The following is a 23,664-nucleotide window of genomic DNA, read 5'->3' on the forward strand; positions in this document are numbered from 1 at the left end:
AGCCCCCTCCTCTTTTGTAATCAAATGGTGTGTTGTTTTTTTAATTGCCCCATCAGTTTCTACTTTGTATTAAAATCATTTGAATACAAATAGGGCTGATATTCAGCTGCTAACCACCAAGAAGGCCACTCCAGTTGTGAAAATAATGGCATGTCTCTACGGTGGTGTGTAAACAGCTGCAGCCCAAGGCCTCTGATGCCCCCACCTCCTGCTACCCCACCTAGTGGGTAGTATCTTGAATATCTTCTCTGGGCATATGTCATAGCTTTTTTTTTTTCTATTGCTTAAGACTCTATCCACCTCACAGAAGTGTTGTGGGGATTACATGAGATGATGTACTCAGGAGTACTTAGCATAGTGCTTGTTGTTAAAATAAATGTTTAACTAGCATTAGTGGTCCTTCTTGCCCGAGAGTGAAGATAGTATTTATTCCCATCTGTGTTCCCAGAGATCCAAGCAGAGGGCTTTGCACATAGGAAACAGTTAATCAGTTCTAGCTGAATGGATTTGTTCCATTTCTCAGGAAAACTTTTGTAAAGTTAAAATTTCTGTGGTATTATTGTGAAATACTTTAAAGAGGCAAGTTGTTTTTTTTTTTAACTCTGAGTAATTGGGTTTATTTTAAGTTGGCAAAAACCATCTATGATAAGAATTTTTAATTTAACAAATAAAGGAAAAAATCCCCTCCTCCCCGCCCCCCAAATTTACTTCTAACTCAGTTCACTGTCATTGAACATTTTCATGTTTGATTTGGTTAATAATATATTAATATTAACATAATAATTGGTTAACTGTACAGACCTTACATTATTAAAACAGCTCTTCACAGTATACAGTTAAAATGAGATTTAGGAGGGAAGAAAGAAGAAAGGTGAGAAAGTTGTGGTAGAATTTGTGGTAAAAATTTAGAGACAAAAAAATTTTAAGTATTATTTGCATTGTTTCCAACACTATTTGGTCAGCCTAAACTCCTGTATGCCCAAATAATTTACAGACTTCCTAGAATGTGACTTGAGTAAATGTTCTGCATCATTGCTGTATGAAAGAGTATAGTTTTCAGTGCAACCTAGTACAGCCAGGGAGAACCTTAGTCAGGAATGATAGTTCATTATTATTTATCCAAAGCCCTTTCATCTTTATTGGGTTTGTCAGATCACCTTTTGATGTTGCCAGACTTGTTGGTGACATGTGGGGCCAAGAGAGTCGAAAACCTGATTTGGATTCTGGAAGAAACTTGTTTATTGTACTGAAGCTTCTCTCACTAAGTGGTGTAATTTCTTATTGTAATGCGCCTTGCAAAAACAAACAAACCTGGCCCTGGCCTGTGTGGGTTAGTGGTTAGAGAGTCATCCTGCACACTGAAGGGTCTCAGGTTCGATTCCTGGTCAAGGGCATGTACCTGGGTTGCAGGGTCAACCCCTGGTCTCTGTTGGGGAGTGTGCAGGAGGCAACCAATTGATGTCTCTCTCTTACATCGCTGATTCCCTCTCTCTGTCTCTTCTCTCTCTCTCCTTCCCTCCCTCCCTCCCTTTTTCCCTTCCACTTTCTCTTAAAAAAAAAAAAAAAGTAAAAGTAATGGAAAAATATCCTCAGGTGAGGATTAAATAAAACAAAAAAAAGAAGAATCTTCATTCTCAAAGCCCTTGTGTATGACTTTAACTCTTTAACTGAGGTTAGGTGGCCTGAGAAGGGGTAGTTTGAAACTGATATTTGGCTTTTATTCTAGAATACTGTCTCACACTGAAAGTGATTTGGATCAATCCATTCAAAGGTATGGACAAATGTGGGGTCGAACCTTTCTCTGAGTTTACAAATTATATTTATAAAAGCAAATGTAGTTTGGAAATAGACCCTATCTATCTAAATTTAATCTTAATGCTAGCATTTTGTGTGGAGAGCAGTAGGATAGAAAAGGAAAATTTAGTTTAAAATTTTAACAGAACCCTCCAGTATTTTGGGGGGCTGGTAGAGGATAGATCATTTTTTCGCTTTCTCTCTCTTTTTTTAAAATATATATATATTTATTGATTTCAGAGAGGAAGGAAGAGGGAGAGAGAGATTGAAACATCAATGATGAGAGAGAATCATTGATCGGCTTCCTCCTGCTCTCTCCTTACTGGGGATTGAGCCGGCAACCCGGGTGTGTGCTCCGACAGGGAATCAAACCATGACCTCCTGGTTCAGAGGTCGACGCTCAACCACTGTGCCATGCTGGCCAGGCTCATTTTCTCTTTTTAGTCCATCTTCTTTTATGACTTGCCCTCTTTCTCTCCAGGCTTAGCTTTCATTCTGGGTCTCTTCCCGGCATATCCCTTTCCCCAATCACATATATTCCCGTGGGCAAAACTGTGTCTATTAACCTATATCTTTGAAAGCTCTTCTCCCATCCTGATCTTTTAACTGTAACTACCTGGTAGAGTTTTAATTTAAATGTATGTATCATTTTTCACATTTAATATAGAGGGATGATTTAAGCATCTATGGATGGGTTCCAGGGGTGGGCAAACTTTTTGACTCGAGGGCCACAATGGGTTCTTAAACTGGACCGGAGGGCCGGAACAAAAGCATGGATGGAGTGTTTGTGTGAACTAATATAAATTCAAAGTAAACATCATTACATAAAAGGGTACGGTCTTTTTTTTTTTTTTTTTTTTTAGTTTTATTCATTTCAAACGGGCCGGATCCGGCCCGCGGGCCGTAGTTTGCCCACGGCTGGTTTAAGCCCTCCTTTCTAAACTACTGGATGAAAATAGCTGACATGTTGTGCTGTGTATTGTAGGGTGTGGTTTCTAGCTGAAGAAGGTTTTACTTCGAAAGGAAAGATGCTGTCTCCAAATGATCAAAAGTTAGAGAAGCGGGATCCGTTTTATCGATCTTTAGTGGCCAAGCAGAAGACCAGCGCAGAAATTATAAGTGAAGCACGAAATGCATTAAGAACAGTTGGGACCCAAAGACCATTCACGCCACAGGAAGACCAAAGAAAACTATTTGGACCTGCCTCTTCAAGGACACCAGAAAATAGACCCCCTTCCTGCTTCAGGTATATGACATTTCTCTTTCCTGTACATCCAGATATGTAAGCCATGAGATGGCATGTTCCCTCTGACTTCTGCGAATTATACCAATTATATCTCTTGTATCTGTTCAGGATTCTCAAAGATAATTTTAGGCCTTGGGTCCACGAAGTTGGCTTGCAATGTTAATAGTGGTTGTCGTGTCTGTTTTATAAAGCAATATGAACAAAGCTTTTAAAAATCATCATATGCATTTCTTTTCATTATTCAGTACTTTTAAATTCTCCCCAACGCAATGAAAAGACTTATGAATAAAATGTTTTAAGTACTATGATTTGTTAAAATACCTCAAGACTTTTGCATTGAATGCTTTAGTTTTGGGCTAGAGTTAACTAATATAAACTAGAAATAAGAGAAATGATTCTTCACAAACTAATATTTCTGTTCCTTCTCCTGTGCTAGCCTCCATGCATCCAATTTTGAGTCATCTGATCCCAGGCCCATTTCCAGTGCACGTCTCAGCCCGCTAGAGCTTGTGAGTACTCCATAGCACAAGAGCTGTGAAATGGAATTGGTCAAAAATATTGGTAGATTATTAGTACATAGACCTAATGCACTACTAATTTAATATGAAAACAAATTCTTTTATACTTTTTCAAATATAATGGTTAGTATCTAATAAAACATTTTTATTTATCTACAGTTTAATAAGAAGAAATTTTAGAAATAGAGTAACCTGGTAAACCAAATGTTTCACAGTATTTTTTAATTCAAAAAACTTATGCACATATATCATTTTATTTGTAATAGTTATATAAAAATAAAAACATGGACATGAAGAATCAAATATTTGCTACCAAAACAACTCCAGCAGTCTCCTGTCCCCTTCTTCTTCATTCTCCCCTCTCCAGTGGCTCTCACTTTAAGCTCTTTTGGCACATTTTCTTGTTTTGTTTTGTTATGTTTTGTTTTTCATCCAAATTTCTAAATAGCACAGGGTCTTGCTGCTCTCTGACTTAGGAGCTCGAGAAATTATCTAATGACTTCCCATTAAGGAAGATGAAGTCGTAACTCTTGTCTATCCTCCCACACCTCCCCACAACACATTCACCCTTTCTGTCCCCACTGCTACTCCCAGTGTAGATATAGCATAATTTTGGCTAGAGCCCTTTCCTCTGATTATATTAACCCTGTTTACAGAGGAGCCTTGAACTAGGAATGATTGATGATGATCACTTCTTCTTCCCTGCACCACTTTTTGTTTTCCCTGGGATTAATAATTGCCTTGCTTTTTTGGTTTTGTTTTGTTTTGTTTTGTATTATTACTATTTCAACCCCAGACTCTTCCCCAGTGCTTTAAATCTCCTTCATATATTCAGGCACATTAGGTATTCTGTTGATTTGTCTCCTTGGAGAATTTTCCACCCTCCGTCCTGGACCCCTTGCCCTGGCTTCTCCCTCTTAAGCTGGAGCCTGTTTCCTGTATCCAAAGTCCTCCTCTTTCTTGATTCACTGTCGATTTGGTGGAGCACTCCCGCCAATAACTTCCTGAGAAGGGGTGTATGGGAAGGGAATTATTTGAGACCTCAATTGCTGGGTTCTCTCTCTCTCTCTCTCTCTCTCTCTCTGGAAGTATGTAGGATTTCTCTTTGTTCCCAGTGTTCTGAAATTTTATGATAATGGGCCTTTGCTTTAGTCCATTTTTATCCATCCTGCTGGGCACTTCAATGAGAAATCAGCTCTGGGAAATGCCCTTGAACTATTTTGATATGTCTTCCCCTCTTTTATGTCCTGTTTACTCTTTCTGGAATTCATTGTTTGGATGTGGGATCCTCTGGATTGGCACTTTAATTTTCTTATTTCCTCTTTTCTGTCTCTCATCTTTTTTTTAGAAAAGATGTTATCTTCTAGTCATTTTATTGAGTTCTTTTCATTTCTGCTATCATATTTTTAATTTTCCAAAAGCTCCCCCCCTTTAAATTATCATTTAAAAAATACATAGTGTTCAGTTCTTGTTTCATAGTTGTAGCTTCTCAACTGCATGTATTAATGATAGTTTTGATTTTTCAGTTGTTTTCTTCTCCCTTTAAAATTTCTGTTGCGTGTGTGTGTGTGTGTGTGTGTGTGTGACTTAAACAACAGAAATTTATTTTCTCACAGTTCTGAAGATTAGAAGTCTGATATCAAGGTGGCAGCTGGGTCGGTTACTTCCAAGGACTTTTTGCTGACTTGTGAATGGCTGTCTTTCCCCCCATGTCTTCACATGGTCTTTTCTCTGTGTCTTGATGCATTTTCTGTTTGTTTGGGTTTGTTTTTCATATTAGAGCTCTCCTCAGATAGCTCCTGCTGCTTGCTTGGCTGCCCTTATTTGAGAGTGGAAGCATGTAGAATGGGTTGGTCAACACATAGGTTATACCTACCCACACCCACATTTATTCTTTTTAAAATATATTTTTATTGATTTCGGAGAGAGGAAAGGAGAGGGAGAGATAGAAACATAAATGATGGAGAGAATCATTGATCAGCTGCCTTCTGCACGCCCCACACTGGGGATCGATCCTGCAACCCAGGCATGTGCCCTGACTGGGAATCAAACCGTGACCTCTTGGTTCATAGGTCGACACTCAACCACTGAGCCACACTGGCTGGGCCCCACACCTACATTTAGAGGGGAGGGATATGGCTGGGCTGTGTTGTTTATGAAACTCCCAGTGGCAGTATCTTTAAGGCTTTCCTTGAGGGCTAGTTAATTTTCTGTAGAAGTGTCTTCTAGGCTCTTGCCTGGAGGACAAAGGTTGGTTCTAACTTCCAGGAATCAGGTAGAAGAAGAAGGTAGGAATGCCTGACATTCAGTGTTTAAATGTTCCATTAATATCTATGCTTACACAAAGTACCCTGGCCATCAACTGTGCCCGATTAGCCTGATTCAGAGCTGCTGTTTTACCGTCTTGAGGGAACAAACCTCCCATCTACTCCTGGGTTCTGTAGCCTGATTATGTAGAGCTGGGAAAGGGTTGCACAGACCTGAAGCCAATCCTTCTGATTTTAGGTACCCCTCCCTATGCCCCTGCTACTGCAAGTACCAGCGACACCAACTCCTCAGACTTTTATGGAATTGGAGTGTCACTCAAGCTGCTTCACAGTTTTTGTCACTGTATATGTGTGTGCATGTGTGTGTGTGTTTTTGGTGGACTGTCTGAAAGTAAGTTTCAGACATTGTAACACTTTACCCATAAAAATTTGTGTGCATCTCTTATGAACAAGGATAGTCTCCTATATAACCACAGTGCTATCCTTGGGTCTCAGAAAATTAACATTACTCAGTAATATGATTTAATGTATAGTCCATGTCCAAATTACCAATTGTCTCAAAATGTATCACATAGTCTTAAAGTACTCATCAAAATGCCTTTGTGAAGAAGATTATATTTGTTTTTATATTGCAGATGATGAAAGTAAGATTCCAAAATAGTATGTGTGAACCGATATGCAAGAAATATTTTGCCAGTCATTATTGACATATGGCTTCTTGTACCTACAACCTTGGGTACTAATGGGTTTTGAGCCAACTACAGTAAGAGGACCTCATCTGGGCAGTCCAATGGGTCTACCTGGTTATAGAACGGCTCTCTATTGCATAATTCTGTCATTTGACTCCTATCAATCGTTTTCAATATTGCTGTAGTTTTTTGGGATTCACTCCATCCCTTCCCCTACTCTTTCATAAAAATTTGTATTTCTAGACTGAACCTGGTCCTTGTCAAACTGGTACCATTCTGAGACTGTGGGATTTGGTGTCAGACAGAGATAATGTTGGCATTGCCTCTGTTTAAGGTCATTGAAGTTAAATTTCTTTCCTGTGGAATGGTTGGGTGCTAGGTGCAAAGTGAAAATGGGCTAAGAAATCTCCATGTTAAGTTACGTAACTCCTTTAGTTTGAAATAATTTTGTTAATAGTGGATTATGTAAGGGTCTTAAGTATAATTCATTTTAAACAATAAAGTTTGGAGCTCCCAGTCGAGAAACTCTGAAAGTGGGGCCTCATACTACCTGCCCTTTGACAAAGGGAGGAATAAGAGGAAATAAGAGTGGGAGGATGGAGAGGGGGGATAGAGAAGACAGGATAAAGGAGGAAGGTGGGGGTAGGGTATCTAATAGAGGATAAATTTGCCCAAAGAATTTATAAAGTCCTAACCAATTGAATTTCACACTATTTGGATCTAGGACACTTTCTCAGGCTTGTTTAATAATTCCTCAACCAGCACTCAGACAGGAAAGAGGGATCCAGAGATCAACTCTTTCCAGCTCCTACATTTAACACATCAGCTCAACTCTGCGCCTGCACGTGTACCCTCCTTCTCTCTGTTTCTCCCCCTGTTTGTCTGTGGGCTGCCTGCACTCAGAAATGACCTGGGCTTCAGAGGGTGATGGGAAAATGAATGCTCTGGTCCTGGCCACTGAGGCCTTGGTTGGCTGGTCTGACTGGCTCACCAGTGTTCCCATTAGCACGAGTGACCTTTTAAGACAGGGGAAAGCCTTGCAACGTAGTCTTCCCTTAACATTTACATCGACCTGCGCTGTAGGAATGCCTAGGCACACCTTTGTCCCTTCTTAGCAGCCCTCCACCTTTCCCAACAGCTCTGAGACCAGGCTGTTGTGTGGTGGCAGCTATTCCTGGTTTCATTCTGCAGCTCTGGTTAGCTGGTATTCAGATTTATAGACGCAGGGGCAGCTGCTCTCATGCTTTGATTGTAGAAAGTAGGAAAAGGCATGGGACCATGTGAACAAATAGGGAATTGTGTCTTTCTTCACTATCACTGTCAAAACAGAATTCTCCCGGTGTCTCCCAACTTTACAAAGTTATTTAAGTTCCAGGTATTTTTATTAAACTTTTTATTGACATACAGAAAAGACACAGATCCAAAGGGCGCAGCTTGATTAATGTACACTAGCTCAGCACACTCGGTAAGCAGCACTCAAAGAAAACAGACCATTGCCAGCCTTTCAAATACTGCCTCCCCATGGTCACTGCTGTCCTCACTGCTCATAGCACATGTTAGTTCGAGCCATAATTTGTATATTTTACTAGAGGCCCAGTGCACAAATTCGTGCATGGGTGAGGTCCCTCAGCCTGGCCAGTGATGGGGGCCCATTGGGGCTGGCTGGCCGGGGGTTGAGAAGGGATGGGAGGTTGACCAGCTGGGGGGAGGGGCCATGGGAGGTTGGCTGTGGGAGTGCACTGACCACCAGGGAGGAGCTTCTGTGTTGAGCGTCTGCCCCCCGGTGATCAGTGTGCATCATAGCGACTGGTCGACTGGTTGTTCCGGTCGTTCAGTCTTAATGGTCACTTAGGCTTTTATATATATATATATATATATATATATATATATATATATATGAACCAAACTCCAAGTATTTGGTGAGTAAAACAAAATGTAATATATTTTTAAAAGATGGGGACTAAGAAGCCCATACTTTGAGGTTAGAGGAGATTCAGGGTGAGAAAAAGCAGACTAAGACAAAACGATGTCTTTCACTGTGTCTGGAAGGAGTGGTAGCATTACCTCCGTGAGTCACCTGCTGAGAGAGACAGAAGAGCCCAGGGCACCTGCGAGAGGAAATCATGGTAATAGAAATCATGTCCGATTGCCACATGCAGACGTCATGGGCTTGGGGGAATTTTTAATACTTGCTTTCTAACTTCCAAGAGAGGTGTGTGTGTGTGTGTGTGTGTGTGTGTGTGTGTGTGTGTTGCTGTTTTACAAATTAAATCATAGCAACTTTCTGGGGTGGGATGTCATAGACTCCCGTTCCCAGCATTCATGTAGAACAGGGGACACCCCATGTTCCCAACTGGTGATCCCAAGGATCCAGGTCAGAAATCAGTCAAGGCCCAAGTGCTGGGAGGAGAGCCGAGCCAGACAGATCCCTTAGATGTTCTAGGAATTTTGTCTTCTTTCATTAGGTGGTTCTGTGAAAGTAGTCTCTCAGTCTTCAACGGACTGGAGCAGTTTTATCCACGAGAAGAAATCTTAAATTCTGACTTTCTAGTGTCCCTGATTATACTCAAGTCCCTGGTTCATGTCATGACACACAACACGCGGGAGGAAGGTTCTCCAGTGAAGACTGAAAGTTACTTGAAACCTTCTCTGAATTCTGAAATGCCACGAATTGTGTATGAAAACATTGTTACTGTTTAGCTCTGTAGACACCATTTTGCTCTGCAATGTGGAAGACCATTTTGTAGAACCTGACATGATAGAAATTGATGGTTTCTTTAGTCGTTTTCCCTGACGACTTTAAAAATGCTTTACATGTATCAGTTTGTATTTTAAGTAGACCAGTGAGGTGTATGTTTAAATGAGACAAATGATTTAGTAAAGGTCAACAGTAAACTGGAAGTAATTTGTCATTATGCCAACACCGACTAGCATTGTGCTAGGAAAATCCCACCTTCTATCAGGGAGCAGGGAAGGGGCTTTATCTTGCCATCAGAGGTAATCCAGCTATTGTCCTTTGGGTAAAACTTAGCTTTGCAAAAACATTTTTCCCTTTATAAGATCTTTTATTTAGTGTCCAAAATTTTTAGAACAGTTATGGCATTTGTAAAAAAACAAAAACAAACATTTATTTATCTGCATCATTATTATTTGGCAGACTTCTTGGTCTTTGCTTTATATTCAAGGTCCCTGCAGAGTACAGATGTTTTGAGATAAGAAAACTTTGTATCTACATTCAATATTGAGATTGTCCTAATGTATCTTATCTTCCATAATAATACCTAAAGCACTTAACTTTCCTGTTTTATATACTTTTAGCTTTTTTTTGTTACTCTTAGTTTCATGGCCTAAGTCACATTCTAATGAATATTTTGCAATACATTAGGGAGAATAAAAAGTAAAGTGACTATTTATCAAACAAATATAGCAGAATTTATACAGACAAATGAGTGTTGTCTCCTTCAGAATAGATGCCTCTGAATTCAGGATTTTTTTTCTGAGCAAGGTTGTGTCAGAGGCTAGAGCCTTGACTTTGTGACTTAAAAGTAACTTGGAGCCGAATTCGGTAAATAATGAGTGAGTCACTCACATAGGGAAGGGAGCGAGCATGTCTGGAGCCTCCGTAACAGGAATTGTCTATGCCAGTGTCCCTGCAAGAAGGGGGCTGCTGTCTCCATTTGATAGCTGGGCAAGTTCAGAGAAGTCAGTGGCCAGCCCAAGGTCACACAGCTAGGGAGTGGATTCCACTCCAGATCATTCTGATTCCAAAGTCATTTACTCTTCCTCTATACTATGCCAATTATTTTATTTACCAGTTTTCTAGCTGTGTTTAGAAGAATGTGTCTCTAAAGTCATAACTAGTTTTTATGTGGTTCATGAACTGATTTCAGGTGCAAATGAACAAATATTTTGAGTACACCTGACTCTAATATAAAATAATATTGAATGAAAAAAATATTGAATGTCAACTGTAATTGGAAAAGAAAAAAAATTTTGAAAAATGTCATCATTATTGAAATAAGTAACTCCTTGGAGGGAGAACGCTAGTATAGATGCCTTTGTTCTCTTAATGTATATAAGAAAAACATGTGTTTAAAATTATGTGTCAAAATTATGTGTTTAAAATTAATATGATAGATGACTTCACCCATTTTTCCAAATTATCTGACTTGAAGTTCACACTGTATTTTTTAAATATTTATTGACAAACCTGTGGGATTGAGACTCACTCATTTCACATATTTATGTAAGTGACTTGAGGAACTTGAACTTGATTATTTCTGGTTAGAGACCCCCAAAGCACTACTGCCATAAGATTGCTCTTTCACAGACAGGTAATTCTGCCAACGTTGGAGGGAGGGAGGACTGACCACCAGCAACACTGAAAGTGGGAGTTTAGGCTTCCATGAAGTTCTGGCCCTGGGTCAGAGGCCACTGCCACCTGGAGCTTAGATCTGAGGATGCACTGGGCAGCACAGTGCCTGGTGCTGGTATTTTTAAGTCTTTAAGGAATTGGAATTTTGCCAGTAATGTTTCTTCTCTAAGGATATCAGCATAGAATTCTAGTGATATGGAAAATAAGACATGTTTATGTCATAAGTCCAAGACAACTTCTTGCTCTTATGTTTTGTGACTTTAAATTAGTTTCTAAAATTTTATATCATTGCCTGCTCAGTGGTTGAGCATCGACGTGTGAACCAGGAGGTCATGGTTCAATTCACACACCCAGTCAGACACATGCCTGGGTTGCGGATTCGCTCCCCAGTAGGGGACCTGGAGGAGGCAGACAGTCAATGAGTCTCTCTCTCCCTCTCCTTTCCTCTCTCTGAAATAAGTAAAAATATATTTTTAAATTTTTTTTTATATCATTAAAAAGTACTTTTGTGGAGTCCAAAATGTGTAATGGTCATCTTTATATTCCACATAGTTTTTGACACATATAGGGGCCCAATACATGTTTTCTGAACTGAATTGAATACATACGTTTGCAACGCCTGTTGAATATACTCTCCCAGATGTTTTAGTCTGTCACACAGATAGCTGGCTGCTAGCATGGATAAGCTGTTGTTGTTTTTTAAAAACACTAAGCAGGATAGTAGTGTAATTAATACAATGTATTTGACAAAGACAATGAACAAGAGTTATCTATATAACATATTGAGTAAGATGGCCCATGAGACGTAGAGCCCGGGGCGGGGACCAGCCAGGCAGAAAGCCCTGCCTGTGCTCAGCGGCAGGGGCAGGGCCAGCCCCAGGTGCCAGTCTGGTATGAGACACAGAAACTCACACCAGTCGTTTAAACATTCTCTTTCCAGAAACCGAAAGCTCCGGCATCTCCCACCACAGAAGGGGACCCCGGCCTTTCCTTCCCGAAGCCCCCGGTGGACCCCGTGAAGATGCGGAGGATAAGTAGCGCCCGGGCGCGCTTATTCAGGGCGGCCTCCCAGGGGGCCCTTCTGCCAGACAGGACGCCGCCTCCCGCCGAGCGTAAGGCCCAGTGACCATCTTTGCACCTGGGGGTGGGCATGTCTCTCGAATTTGCACGCAAAAGCTATTTTTATATCATATTTTCAAACCCCATGTGATTTTTTTTTTACATTAATTAGGACTTAGTTAATATTACGCAAAAGCTGGGTAAGAAATATTGTTCACATATTTTTCTGGGTGTTTATAAAGAATACCTAAATATCATAGTTTTCAAAAAACTTACTTGGTAGAAAGAGGATAGGAGGACAAGTATTTTCTAATGAACGGGTTTATCAAGATTGGATAAATGATTTTAAAAATTAGAGTTTAAGGAATTGTTCATTTCATTAGGCATTTTTAAGACTCATATAATGTCCACTGAGCTTGGGTCTTTGGCAGTACCCCTCCGATCCCACGGGAAAATATAAGCAAAAGTTGAATGGGGCTTTTCGTGCTGTCACAGAACTGCTGGCAGGTATCTAAATCTGGGGACGGGGGCATTCTAAGGTGTGGCCCCACCAGTTGGCATCATTCCCTGCCCAGGGCATGCTAAGAGTTTTCAAACCAAGGAACAGCAGTGGGGTGACAATCAATTTAGTGGATCACTCCAAGCATTAAAAAAAAATGAAGTAGACCAGCATGTAATGGAAAATGTCAGGGTGCACTGCAGACAATAAGGGGAATGAGTGCGGCTTCGAGAGACTTTTCCAGCCACATACCTGTGTGTTCAGGGCCCTGTTGTAAATTTGCTATGTAGTACATTCATAGTCAAGCGTGTTATACATTTACCATTACTCTCTATGGTCAGAAAAGTCGGGAAACCACTTTGCCCGCGGCCGGCGGAACTGGCCCTCCTCCAGTTGAAGGCTTGGTGGAGGGCTGGCAGCAGCCACGCAGAGGAGGGACTGAGGATGGATGCCGAAGGCTGCGAGCCGCCCTGAGGCGCCTCCTGGTTTCACATACAAGCCTTCCCTTGTAGTCACCAACATCTAAACGCAGCGCTCATGGGAGAGTCCAGATGTATGACTTCTTGTGAAAAATCTAACGGTCCAGCCACTCCAGGGCCCCTTTCTGTGCAGCCCCCAAGAGAATGACTGGAGCTGGGTGTGCCCACCCTGTTAGCCCCGGATGTGATCTGCTGTTCCCCATGTCGCCTGGCCCCCTCAGCTCATGTTCCTGTCTGGTTCCTGGGGTCTCCAGAGGTCCCTGACATAGCTGAAGAGGTGGCATCAAGGAGAGAAAAGACAGGCAGTGCAGGGTGTGTGTGTGTGTGTGTGTGTGTGTGTGTGTCACGCGGTGATGTGTAGTGCAGGAGAGCCGTCCCGCTATGGATGCGGGAGCTGAGGCCAAAGGCCATGCAGGCCAGGCTGGGGGGATGGCCCGCTCTAAGCTGCTTGCAGGGAAAAGCCAGGGCAGGGTCTGAGCAAGGGAGACACACCATCCGCCTTATGTTTCTCAGTGTCGGGGCCCATTACAGTCACCTGAGCCACCTTCACAGGCTCCACACTGGGCCCTAGCAGACCGGTTCATCAGAAGGGAGTGGTAGCTGCAGGAGCAAAGCCCTTGACAGGGTGAGGGGGATGGGATCAAGGCTGGGAGTGAAGGCAGACGCAGAGAGGAGCAGGGCCACTTCTTGTGAACAGGATGGCAGAGCTGGTGTAAGAGCTACTAAATGGCCGTTCGTTGGGTGGCTTTGAACGCGAATGCCACAGCCACGTATAATGCTTTTAACTCTTGGAAGCTCACCCTGAGAACCCTGCTGCTCACCGAGCCACTCACGGCTTTGTGAAGGTGCCTGAACAGGTGGCTGTGTCACCCACCAGCTCGTCTTCTGTGCTTCCCTCATGGCTTAGCTCCTCCCCTCCTGGGCCCCCGGGCCCTTGGCCACAGCACCCCAGTGGTGCTCGGAAGGTGCCGTGGGCGGCAGTCACCCTGTCCCAGCACCGAGGCCATCTTCGCGCCTCCAAGCTGCCCCAAAGCACGTCTTTGCTGCCGTTCTCTTATCCACCCTGTTTGCAGCGGCCCCACCTCACCACTTCCACCATCCCCTGGGTCTGTGTCAGCACTCAGGAAGCGATGGCAGCTAGAAGGCGCTGTCCCTTTAAAAGCGCACATTGCCCCATCCACAAAAACGCTGACAGCTCTAGCCTTGCGGCCAGGGTCATCCGCACAGCGGCTCCCTGGGCTGGTTTCCGTCCCTGTTGTGTAGAGAAGGGACCCTCTCCTGGGTGATTGTAAATGGAACCGTGTTCACGGAGATGGAGTGGCGTCCCTCTCTTTGGTGGGAAGTCCTTTGCAGCTGACACTGCCACGGGCGGGGCTCGGGGTGTGGTGACAGGCTGGGCATTTCCAATTTACGAAAATGAAAGGGGAAGAGATGTGTGTGCCCGTCTTCTTGGGCCAGCAGTTTAATTGCTCTGCGGTTTTTGGCTGGAGAGGGCAGTGTTGCTGACAGCTCCCCGGTTATCCAAGCCGGACAGAGACCTCAGTGCCGTCTGCGCCCTCTCACCCATCCTGGTCATCTTTGCCATCACCAGCCCCTCCCGGGCCTCCTAAATGGGCTTTCTAAGTACTGCTTGGGTCTGCTCTCCTGTCCCACCTCCGCCCCACTGCCTTGATCACCTCCGGCCTTGTCCCTTGTCTCCGGCCCTCCTGTCTTGCTCCACCTCACCCTCTGCGGGGGCTGCAAGTGGGTCAACACAAGGTCGCTCGGCCCTTGGAGCAGCCAGCACAGCCTGGGGAAGCCAAGCTCCCACCCAGACATGGCTGTGGGCCATCTCCCTTTATCTCACCGGACCACAAAAATCATGTTCTGTGTGTGCCATCAGGGATCAGAGGTCAGGAAGCAAACAAAAATCAGATTGCGTCATCTTCTTGCTAAAAAACCCTCAGAGGTCCCCCTGTGCCTAAAGGAGTGTTTGCCAAACTGAGTTCTAGGGAAATTCTAGCAAAATATTAATAGCTTTTCCTTGGAAAAAAGAGCTCAGTGCTGAAATAGGTGCACTCACGTTCTCTCCCCCTCGGAGACTCGCAATACACATGGGCATGTTCAGAGAGTCGGTAAAGCCCATCTGGTAAAGAAAGCGTTTAACTTTAATTTCACCCAGCATTTCACAAGTCGACTTGGCTATGGAATCTGTCTTTTGGAGAACACAGTTTCAGAAACACTGACCTAGCACAGACGTTGGCAAACTTTTCCTGTGAAGGGCCTAATAGTAAATATTTTAGACCTTGTAGGTCATACAGTCTGTACATCTGCTCATCTCTGCCCTTATGAAAAGCAACCATAGACTGATTTGTGGCCCGAGAAATTTGAATTTCATATAATGATCATGTTACAAAACATGTTTTTTTCTTTTGATTTTTACCCCCAACCATTTAAAAATATGAAAACCATTCTTAGCTTGCAGGCTCTACCACAATGGGAGGTGGGCCAGATTTGGTGGTAGTTTGCTGACTCCTGGTCTGGGGGATGAAGCCCCCACTCCTTGCATGTATAGCCCTGTTGTGATCTGGCCCCATCCAGGCCCTTCTCTCAACCCTCCCTGGCCTAGCCCACCCCACAGTCTATGCACCAACAATGTGGAATCCCTTGCATTTCCCCACACCCACCCATCCTGTTGTTCCGAGCCTCATGCAGGACCTGCTGTAGAATTTGTTGGACCTAGTGCTAAATGAGAATGCGGAGCTCTTTGTTAAAAAATTATTCAGAATTTCAAGATGGCAACAGCAAACATTAAGCCAGTTCAGGGCCCGTCTCAGCAGGGGCCTGCTCGACTATCCAATTTGTACACACAAGAGGCTGGCTGGGACTCGAAGCTTTTGTTCCTCCTTCTCAGAACTCCTTTTTGCCTCCTGTTAATCCTTCAAAATGCTTCCCAGCCTCCACCTCCTCTCGGAATCTTTCCCCGACCAACTCCCAACCTCTCAGGACTCACCCATTCTCTCCGTCACCCTTACCTGGCTCGGACCACCGCACTGGTCTGTACGGCATGTCTCTCTTTACCCAGGTCTGCTTCTCTGTCTCCCCTACTAGGCTGAGCAACTTCAGAGGTGAAGAGGTTTTTCTCTCATTGTAGCCAGAGGGACTAAAACAGGATCTGGTATACAGCAGGCGGCAGAGAAGTGTCTGTGAGCTGGAACCCCTCCTGCACGGTAATGCCGGCCCATACAGAGTTAGTACAGCAGGCTGCAGAGATTGGCCAGGGATGCCGGGAGCCGGTCCATGCTTGCTGTTTCAAGGGACCTGGCGTATATGGCATACTGTTCTTAATATGCTTGCTCACCTTCTTGGCACTATGTGTTTTAACCAAGGTCACCTCTCTGAGAAAGGTTGTTTCCCCAGGTAGGGATTTTCCCCTGAAGTTAGGGAGGGAATAAAACCCCTTAACTAAGTGCCAGGCGGGTAATTAATCACTTTAACTATGAACAATCATGCTTAGGCTACATAATCTTTACTCCCTGGAATGGAGATTAGAAACGCCCTAACCTTTGGAATAGAAATTGATAGGATTGGAATCAACTGGTATAAATACAGATGTAACAAGACAACAGGACACAGAACTTAGAAGACAGAACCTACACAGAACCTAGAGACAGAAGAACTTCGCTGGAGAGAACATGGCAAAAGATCCTGGACAGAAACTGGCAACAGAACCTAGAGACAGAACCTAGCGAGAGAACATGGCAAAAGATCCTGGACAGAAACTGGCCACAGAACCTAGAGACAGAACCTAGCGAGAGAACCTGGCTGAAGAACCTGACTACAGAACCTGGATAGAATATGGCAAGAGAAGCTGACTAGAACCTGGTGACTGAACCTGGCTGGAGAACCTGGACAGAACCTGGCTGGAGAACCTAGTGAGGGAACATGGCTACAGAACCTGGCTGGAGAACCTAGCAAGAGAACATGGACACAGAACCTGGCTGGAGATCTTAACCAGAACGTCACTGGAGATCCAGACCAGAACTTGGCTGGAGATCCTGGCTAGGCTGCTGATCAACTGAACACTGTCTCCGTGTCATTCCTTCTTCGCGGACTCCTTCTACACCTTTGGGAACCCCTGGACCCGCTGTGGTTGGACCCCAGCACAGGGAGACGTGGCTCATCGCCACCGGTGCTCAGCTGAATGGCAGCACTCCGTCGGGAGCAGGAGTGAGCCCCAGGCAGCCTGCACTGTGGTAGTAGCGGCCAGCTCTCCCTAGTACAGCGGTTCTCAACCTGTGGGTCGCGACCTCTTTGGCGGTCGAACGACCCTTTCACAGGGGTCGCCTAAGACCATCCTGCATATCAGATATTTACATTACGATTCATAACAGTAGCAACATTACAGTTATGAAGTAGCAACAAAAATAATTTTATGGTTGGGTCACAACATGAGGAGCTATATTTAAAGGGCCAGAAGGTTGAGAACCACGGCCCTAGTAGATGGTGAAGATAAAGGGGCTGCAGCTCCTTCCCCTCTCGGGCGGGTGGGTTTCCCCCTCCAGGACAGTAGCCCATGGCGGCTGGGACTTCTCGTTCACCACTGGACCACCAGCACCTGGAGCAGCACCTGGCCCTCTGGCGTGGGTGCTGAATAAATATTCAAGGAGTGGATGGATGAAAGAAACAAGTGCTAAGATATAGGCACAGGCTAAAGATTCTTTGTGATCGAAACAGAATGTGTGCCTTGTAACTCAGTAGTGAAGACCTCTGAGGGAGCCTGCACTGGGCAGAGAACCCTGGGCCAGCAGCCAGGATTCGGGAGTTCCATGAATAGTCACGACACTGACGTCTAGGTTTTAGTGTGATAAGTCACTAGGTCATGTCATTTAATTCTCACCACATCCCCAAGAAGTGGGGACCACGGAGGAAGGTGAGGGAAAGGTTGAGTGGCCTGCTCGTCACACAGCCTGTGCTTGAGCCCACGTCTGCTGAAATGCAAAGCCTACTCTCTTCCCACTGTGCGGTCCTGCTCTCCCTGAACTTCCCCTGTGACCTCACACTAGTCACTTAACCTTTTGGGTTCTCAGTTTGCTCATCTGAAAAATGAAGGTGAGCCTAGCCAATCCCTCAGGTTTCCCTCGGCTTCACAATTCAGTGTGCGGACGCAGGGAGCTTGGTCGGGAGCGTAGACTGGGCGGTTTTGTTGTCGGTTTTCATTGGTTTGTTGGTTCAAGTGCAGAAAAGGAAACCTTGAGTTGCTTTGGAAAAGCTTGCAAAACAGTATTTTTCTATATGAAGCTCGTCCCCCCCCCCCTCCGCTTTAAAAACACATTTTATCCACAGACTAGAGTAGAGTAGAGCAGCATGGATAAGCTGTCCCTCATGTCAGTTGCTGGTAAAGAAGCCGTGTTATATTATAAGTGTCAGACTCTGCAGTCATAAACAAGGCCTGTGTTTTGGTTCAGAGGCTGACATCTTTTTGCAACTCTTAGTCCCTTCAGAAAGCCTGGGAGGGCTTCAGCGCACCCCTCCGTTCATCACCTGGAAATGATCTGCCAGCCTCCACGACCCAGCCCAGCCCCTCTGACCACCTCTCCTCCTCTTCTCCCCTCACACACTCCCCGCCTGCTGTTCCTTGAGCACGTCAGGCACAGCCCTGCCTTAGGGCCCCGCGTCTGCTTCCCCTCTGCCGGCAGTCCTGTCCCTCAGCATGTGACGGGCAGGTGCCCCGCCTCCTTCAAGGGTCCGCCTACCATGTCCACCCATTGCCAATCCTGTTTACCCTTCTCTACTTTTCTACTTTTGCTTTTTTCCATAACACTTATCTTATATACCTTATTTATTATGGTGTATTACTTATTATCTGTTTATTCAGATGTAAGCCCTATGAGGTCAGGGATCTTTGTTTTGTCACTGATGCATCCTATGTGCCTAGGACAGTACCTGATATCAGGGGGCACTCAATAAATATATTTTTTTTAATCAGAAATTACTAACATGATTACCTGTAGGAAGAGGATGGGATGCAGAGTATGTATGTGGACTTAGGTGGTTCATAAATCTAAATTTAAGCGTTTGCCTTAGGTAGACCCCAAGCTAATAGAAATAAGATCCTCTTCATTTTTACCTGCTGGATCGATGACGCCAAGCCTAAAATAGTGGTGAGGTCTTATATGGCCAGGGACGTTGTATCCATACTTGATTATAAGTGACATGTAATTTTTGAATTGTGTACATTCTTAGATTTTAAAAAAAATATTGAAAGATGGTGATTCCTAAAATAAGAAATGCTTTAACAAAACATCTCCTTGGTTATTACAGGAAAGAAGACAGTGGAATCCAAAGACACAGTTAGGATGGGGGACTCTCCGGTGAAAATCAATGGGATTTATTTAACAGAACCAAAGGCCATTGGCCCCTTAAAGAGTCACCCACTTCAGCTAACGTATGATGGAGGCTTCAGAGAAATCAAGGAGCAAGAAATGTTCGAAGGGGCAACATCCTTGCCATCTCATCTGAGAAGCGGAGGGTCAGTGTTCTTTTTATTTGATTTTTCTGGCGAGGGCAGCAATGTCATTTACCAGTTTGTTTTCTAACTTATGTAGATGATTGGTTCACTTTTTCTCTTTTATATAAAGCAAATCTTAAGTTAGCGGTACATGAGAAGGAAAGGTTTCTTCTCACAGCTTCATGGAGTTGATTTTACATCCCCCCCCCCCCGCCCCCCATTGAATCCTTAGGAGAACATTTGCTCATACTTGCCTAGATGCTGCTCTGATAGGACTGTCAGGTTAAAGTCCTGGCTTCAGTTGCACCAGTGGTTCTCAACCTTCTGGCCCTTTAAATACAGCTCCTCATGCTGTGACCCAACCATAAAATTATTTTCGTTGCTACTTCATAACTGTAATGTTGCTACTGTTATGAATCGTAACGTAAATATCTGACGTGCAGGATGGTCTTAGGCGACCCCTGTGAAAGGGTCGTTCGACCGCCAAAGGGGTCGCGACCCACAGGTTGAGAACCGCTGAGTTGGACTGTTTCAGCCCGCCCCTGAGGACGGCTGATCATTCTTTTTGTGTTATTTGGGATTCTTGCCTGGCCTGGAATCTCTTGATCCCTCCCTTTGGGTTAGTTCACTATTGTTAGCTCCACAGAAGAGGAGACAGTTTATGTTCTTCTCCAGTAGAAACTTAGACGTTTTATTTTTCAAATTAATAGTTAAAGCAGGAGAGTCCCGTGGATTTCTCTTTCTATGACATCCCTCTACTAATCCCTCATAAAATGAATGGGAATTACTTCACTTCATACCATGTTCCTAGATAGGGCTTTTTTTTTATCCTAACTCTCACTGATACCTTCATCCCTCCCCACCCCCGCCCCCCAATCTGGGGAGTCCTAAGTTCATATTATGTTCCTGGATAGGGCTTTCCAGGGCTTTCCCCAGAAAAGTGAGGAGCAAATGTCCTATCATATTAAGGATTTGTGAAGAAATGTTCACTGCATGGACCACATGGAGTCTTACCCTGGTGTTTTCTGACGGCAGCCTTGAATAACTGGGGGTCAGGGTGAGAGCAGGCTCTGTTTCCAGTCCCAGCCAGTACTGATCCTAAATAGGCAGAAGGTCTTGGACCGGACAGGGTCACTCAAAGATATTTTTCTATGACTTTCCATTGGGTCATTATGGACAACTGCCCAGTTCAAATTTGCCTACCAAGATTAGATTCCACGGCCCATTTCAAGACCAAGTACTTGTTGCCCTCACTTTAGATTTCAGGCCTGACTTTGATTTGTACACAGGTTACGTGCTCAAAACTCTTCCCCGAACGGGCTGCTTGGCAGCCGGTTGGTTTTGCCGAGCTGACCTTGTCTGCTGACGCAGCCCGGGGAGGGTGGCACACGCGGGATTTCTGTTAGGCAACCTCGTCGTCCTTGTAAGGTCGCTTTGCATTCAGAACATTTTTTTAAGTGAAAGGGAAAACGAAATGTCTCCTTAAGTGGAAGAGAGCAAACTTCACATCGGGGCTTTGGGAGTCGAGCACAAAACATGAAACTGGCCGTTGCCACAAATCTTTTGCTGTTGCTGAGTAAGAACAGGCTGCGGCCCAGAGCGTAAACACAAGGGCCGCAGGGGCCCTGAAGCAAGAAGGCCGCGGGGATCCTGCTGCGCCCAGCCTCCCGGGAATCAACGCTGACCAGGGAAAACCAGACAAGAGCTGTTTTATTTTATTTTATTTTTATTTATTTATTTATTTTTGCAAACCTTCAGATGTTGCAGAGTAGCCTGGCCAGCCAGAGTTCATCATGTCTTCCTCGGCCTGGGACAGCAAAGGCATTTTCAGTGACATAGTTTATTCCACAGAAGTTTATTCCACATAGTTTATTCCTTCTTCTTCTTCCAAAGAAGAAGTCAATTAGGGCCTGGACGCACTTCTTCCCGACTGTCCAGAATGATGAGGCGCTGGCACTAATTGTTCATTGTTTTCCTTTTGTTTTGTTAGCATGGCTTTGGCATCGTGTAATGGTTGGGACAGAGCTGGGTTTGCAGTATACCCTGGCAAGTCTCACTGCCAATAACATTTTTGCTCTATGAATCTTTAGCTCCTTTAGTCGTTGGATGGGATTTTGTTGAGGTGCCAAAAAATTTTTTTTTATACAGTAGGATTTAAAACAAACCAGCAAATGGAAACTATTAGCAGTTCTTTCATTAATTACATTTGTGAATCAATCCGGGACACTTGATAATCATTTCTTGTAAACATTTAAGTGAATAATTCCAAGAAATGATCTTTGCTATGCAGTGGAGTGTTCCCAGTTTTGAGGCTAAAGCCTTACCCTCAATTAACATTGTTTTCCTCTTTCGCCCAGAAACTGTGAAGTGAAGAGTCCTGTCGTGAGCGGGGCTACTGAGGAAGGGAGGGAGGGGATTCGCAACTAGAACAGGAAGCGGCCTGGCACACATGCAGATGGGAAAGAGGGCAGAGGAAGTGAGGACACGCTCCCCATGCAGGGTCCTGGGTGGGGGCAGCCGCCTCAGGCCGAGGGCTCGGGCTGAGGGGGCGGGGGGGGGGGGAGGGAAGGAGCTTTGTGCAGCCTTCATCTAGAATACAGACAGATAACTCAGTCATGGGATGGACTGGAGTTTAACTTCATGCTGGTTGTAATGGAAAAGGGTTTGCTCAGCAAGATATCATCGCAGACGAGACCCTGGGGAACTCGTTACCTTTCCGAAAGAGAACACACTCCCAAGGACTCCACGGATGATCATACAGCCAGTGTGCCGATCACAGCGGTCTCCGTGCGCCCCTTTAAGGGTTCCTGTAAAGTTTGGCAGGCTTGCTCCTTAGCAACACTCCATTTTCTCCTACTTTGTGGGCTACAAGGATTAAAAACAGCTTTCATTGAAAATTGTATGCAGGGGTGGGCAGAAGTCAGTTCATTGCCGTTCGTATGGAAAACGACATACAGATTATGATTATTACAATAGCTTTATTAACTGTTTCATGCACTCACAACTATAAACCTACTTTTGCCCTCCCCCTTTCTGGGTAAATATTGTTCAAAGTGTTGTGGTTTGAAAATTAATTTTTAGGAGGAAATTGATTTTTAGGAGGAAAGAACAGTTCATTGCAGAGTCAGAACTCTTCGCTGGGGCCAGAATCCCTGATGTGGTTATTCTCTCAGCCTCATAAGTTAGCTGTGTGCTGTTTAGCATATCTCTCCACGCTTTTGGGAGCTCAGTTTTTAATCCGTAAAATGGAAATAACTGTGTTCCTTCACTCCCATCTCCTCCCAGCCCTCACCATGGGTTGAGGAACGATGAATAAGACTTGAAAGGCTTACATTTAAAGTACCACGTGCTGTTAGTATTATTGGAGTAAAAAAGAAGGAAAGAGGGCTCTCTGGTCAAAGTTGGCAAAGCAGAGGCATTCTGCAGAAACCCACTCAAAGCAACAAAGAATGAAAAACAGAGAAGTAAACGTCATCGATGAAACAACAACAACAACAACAAAAATGGTTCCACCCCGAACTACAAAACATGGAGCAACCTTCACACTGTGTTTGGGGCCCATCCCCTCCCCTTTGGAAAGTGAGCCGTCTTGCACTGGGTGTGAACTCCTGCTCAGTCTGTTGGGAGGAGGGCTGCCCTGTCTTCCCTACCCCTCTCTCTAGAGGTGGTTAAGTGGTCAGAGCTGGCTAATCAGAATTCTCCAACCTACCAGCCATCGCGGTTGGTTCAGAGGTGGGCACATAATCCCAGCCAGCCCAATGGAATTCTTCCCTCAGACTTTTGAGAAAAGTGCTTTTTCTCCAAGTTCACAAGCTATAAAGATGATGCTGTCTTGGAGCCAACAGTGGCCAACTCATTGCTTTGTGCAGAGTGACTCTGAGAGGGAAGTGATGTATAAACAAACAGAATGGAGATAGTGACCAAGTTCAAGGATATTATATAAACCCCTAAATCCAGCTGTGCCTGAGGCCACCACATCTACACTGTGGACTGCTCTGTTTTGAGCCAATATGTTCCTTTTCCTCTCTCTCTCTCTCTCTCTCTCTCTCTCTCTCTCTCTCTCTCTCTCTCTTCTTCTTTTGTTTCCCCTCCCTCTTTCCCTCCCTCCTCCTTCCTTCCTTTCCTTTTTGCCTTTCTTTCTTCTTTCCTTTATTTATTTTGACAGGTACAGCTTGTGGTATAATAGATGAGGTTTTTGTCAAGTGGAATATTGCAACTAAAAGAGTCTAGTTAACCTGCCAGACTCTG

At 44.4% G+C, this 23,664-nt stretch overlaps 1 protein-coding gene across 1 annotated transcript in view; it reads left to right on the top strand.

Annotated features, from left to right (window-relative positions):
• Window positions 1–2,780: 2,780 nt before the first annotated feature.
• ARMC2 (armadillo repeat containing 2) overlaps window positions 2,781–23,664 on the top strand; it is a gene marked incomplete at its 3' end in the record, with an annotated part of 87,545 nt that continues 66,661 nt past the window's right edge. Inside the window, exons 1-4 of the mRNA XM_081094861.1 lie at window positions 2,781–3,040; window positions 3,477–3,549; window positions 11,830–12,001; window positions 19,230–19,437. Of these exons, the coding sequence (XP_080950987.1) occupies window positions 2,823–3,040; window positions 3,477–3,549; window positions 11,830–12,001; window positions 19,230–19,437 (671 nt within the window). The 5' untranslated portion in view covers window positions 2,781–2,822. The remainder of the gene's footprint in view (window positions 3,041–3,476; window positions 3,550–11,829; window positions 12,002–19,229; window positions 19,438–23,664) is intronic.

Source organism: Myotis nattereri (assembly GCF_964212035.1).
Source record: "Myotis nattereri genome assembly, chromosome: 6".
NCBI lineage: Eukaryota > Metazoa > Chordata > Mammalia > Chiroptera > Vespertilionidae > Myotis > Myotis nattereri.